Genomic DNA, 2,310 nt, shown 5'->3' on the forward strand with positions numbered 1-2,310 from the left:
TGGTTGCTGTTGTGCACGGGGACTGCTGCAGCGAGTCGAGCCGGAGCGCGGTTGTCGGGGAGGCGAGCATGGCGAGCGGGACGTGCGAGCTGACGCTGGACTACGACAAGGTGTCCGCGTACCCCGCGGGATCGACGTACCACGTGTGCGTGTGGGACAGCGCGGACGACTCTGTGTGCACGACCGTGAGCGAGGCGCGCGTGAGCACGAACTGCACGCGCGGTGGCGGCGGTGGCCGGGGGCTGAGCCGTGGAACACTGATAGCGATCATTGTCGTGTGCGTGGTGGTGGGAACAACTTTTCTTTGTTTGCTTTTGTGGACCGTGTGGTGCTGCTGCTGCCGCCGCAAGGCGGCTGAGGGCGCTTATACGAGGCCAGAGAAGGGGCGGCAACTCGTTGGTTTTCACGAGTTTGGTGACGAAGACCGTCTTGTGGGCTATGTTATGAGTGGACGCCACCCGCTGCTGTACTACCCGTCCTCAAGCGTCCGCATGGACCGTTCGGTGAGCGCATCGCTAGGCTACCCTTCCATCAGCGGCTCAGGTCGCAGTGCCTTGGAAGAGGTGGAGGATGAGGGACGCGACCAGATTGCGCTTCAGGAGGCGCGGGAACGCTACAACTTACGACTAACGTTCGCGGAGCGGCTGCAGCTGCTCGAACTGGCGGAAAAGAACGCCGCTGCAGATGCGGCAGGCATGAACACGACGTACGCCAGCGGGGACTCGTACCTGCACGGAGTAGCACAGCCCGAGCGCGGGCGCGTGGAGAGCATCTTGACCGAGGGGGGGCCGAGGGAGCTTGAGATGGATCTCCCTGTGAGTGCCGCGGCCCCGCGCCACGCCGGCGCCAACGAACTCGAGTTCGCGGCCTTTGAGGTACCTGAGGAGCGCGACATCAGCTTGACCGCCGACGCGAATGTGTCGCTGGAGATGGATCCCATCACGGGCGAGTACCAGAAGGTGCGTAGCCGATCCATTGAAAGCGCGCCGCGGCGGTGCCTCTCACCGGTGGAGAGCTGCTGGACAAACGAAGACTTCGAAGAGCGGGAGGAGGAGGAGAGCGACCGGAAGATTGCCGTCGAGGCGGCAATTCCCGACTCGGAGCTGAGTGTGCGGAGGTGGCCACGGCAGGCCGGTGGCGACCATGAGGAGCCGCGACGCGTAGTTGTGCGGCATTTTGCGAAACCGACATCGTCCAAGTCGCGCCGTAGTGCCTCACTGAACCGCAGCGGCAGCGGCGGCCGCCGACGTAGCCCCACCGGCTCCGGGAGCGACGACAGAAAGCAGCAGCCACACTATGACCCACTTGCAGTGATGCCGGTGACGCCAAAGGCGCTGCCAACGTCCAAGGGCCTCACGAACTACATCCTGTCGCTGCCAGACGGGGAGAATGATAGCCCGCCAGACCTTCGGACTAACACCGCGCACGAAGTCGGTGACACCAACACTGCCGAGTCCGCCATCTTCTCTCGCTCCCCGATCACCCATGCGGGGACAAACGACATCTCAGAGGAGGCGCTGCCGGTGGGCGTTGCACGCGTCCGGTCTTCCGAGGCCATCGCTGGCAAAGTCAACAGCGATGAGAGCGAGGATGACCTGCTTAGCTTCACGACCACGCAGCGCTTCTACGACGAGAAGCGCTTCTTACGGGAGCAGGAAGACGGCAGGCGTCAGCGTCTGTGCAACTGGGAGGAGGAGGAGCGGGCACAGCTGGCGCAGGATGAGCTGAACGGTTACATGGCGCTCTCCTCGGCTACCGCAGCCGGCGGTAATACTGCTAACGCGTCCTCTGATCACTCGGAGAACAACGACACCGAGTACAATGCCGGCGGCGGCGTGGGAAAAGGCCACTACGGCAAGGCTACGGCGAAGCAAGAGGGCGAGGATGAGCAGGCGTACCACATCCCCGCTGCTCCAACGACGCTGCCGTCGCTGCCACCGGCCCCACGCCCGCAAACATTTCAGAACGACTACTATCACGTAGTCCCCACCGGCGGCACCGGCGCGAGTTAGGTAGGAAGCGACACACACTTGTGTAGGTGTACCTGCTCGTGTCTCTGCTTCTCTCTATATGAGGGTGTGCCCGCTTCATCGCTCGATCGCGACCTCTGGCTTTCACATGATCCCCCCATCTCCGTCCGTCCTTGACAACCAACCGCACATGCACCCCCATCCCCGGATGGACCTCAGTGTCTTCCCCTCGAGCCGGGTGCGTTTTGGCTGCCGCCACTGAAGGGCCGCAGCTGCCTCGGAGTCACTGAGGCGCTCTCTCGTTCGCCTTTTTCGTTTTTCAATTCATTGTGTGTGTTTG

At 63.0% G+C, this 2,310-nt stretch overlaps 1 protein-coding gene across 1 annotated transcript; it reads left to right on the top strand.

Annotated features, from left to right (window-relative positions):
- Positions 1-695: 695 nt before the first annotated feature.
- On the top strand, positions 696-2,012 carry LDBPK_070980 (hypothetical protein, conserved; the record flags this gene model as incomplete). Its single annotated transcript, XM_003858486.1, has 1 exon — positions 696-2,012. The coding sequence occupies one exon, from the start codon at positions 696-698 to the stop codon at positions 2,010-2,012; it is 1,317 nt and encodes a 438-aa protein (XP_003858534.1).
- Positions 2,013-2,310: the final 298 nt, after the last annotated feature.

Source organism: Leishmania donovani, chromosome 7, assembly GCF_000227135.1.
Source record: "Leishmania donovani BPK282A1 complete genome, chromosome 7".
NCBI classification, from domain to species: Eukaryota; Euglenozoa; class Kinetoplastea; order Trypanosomatida; family Trypanosomatidae; genus Leishmania; species Leishmania donovani.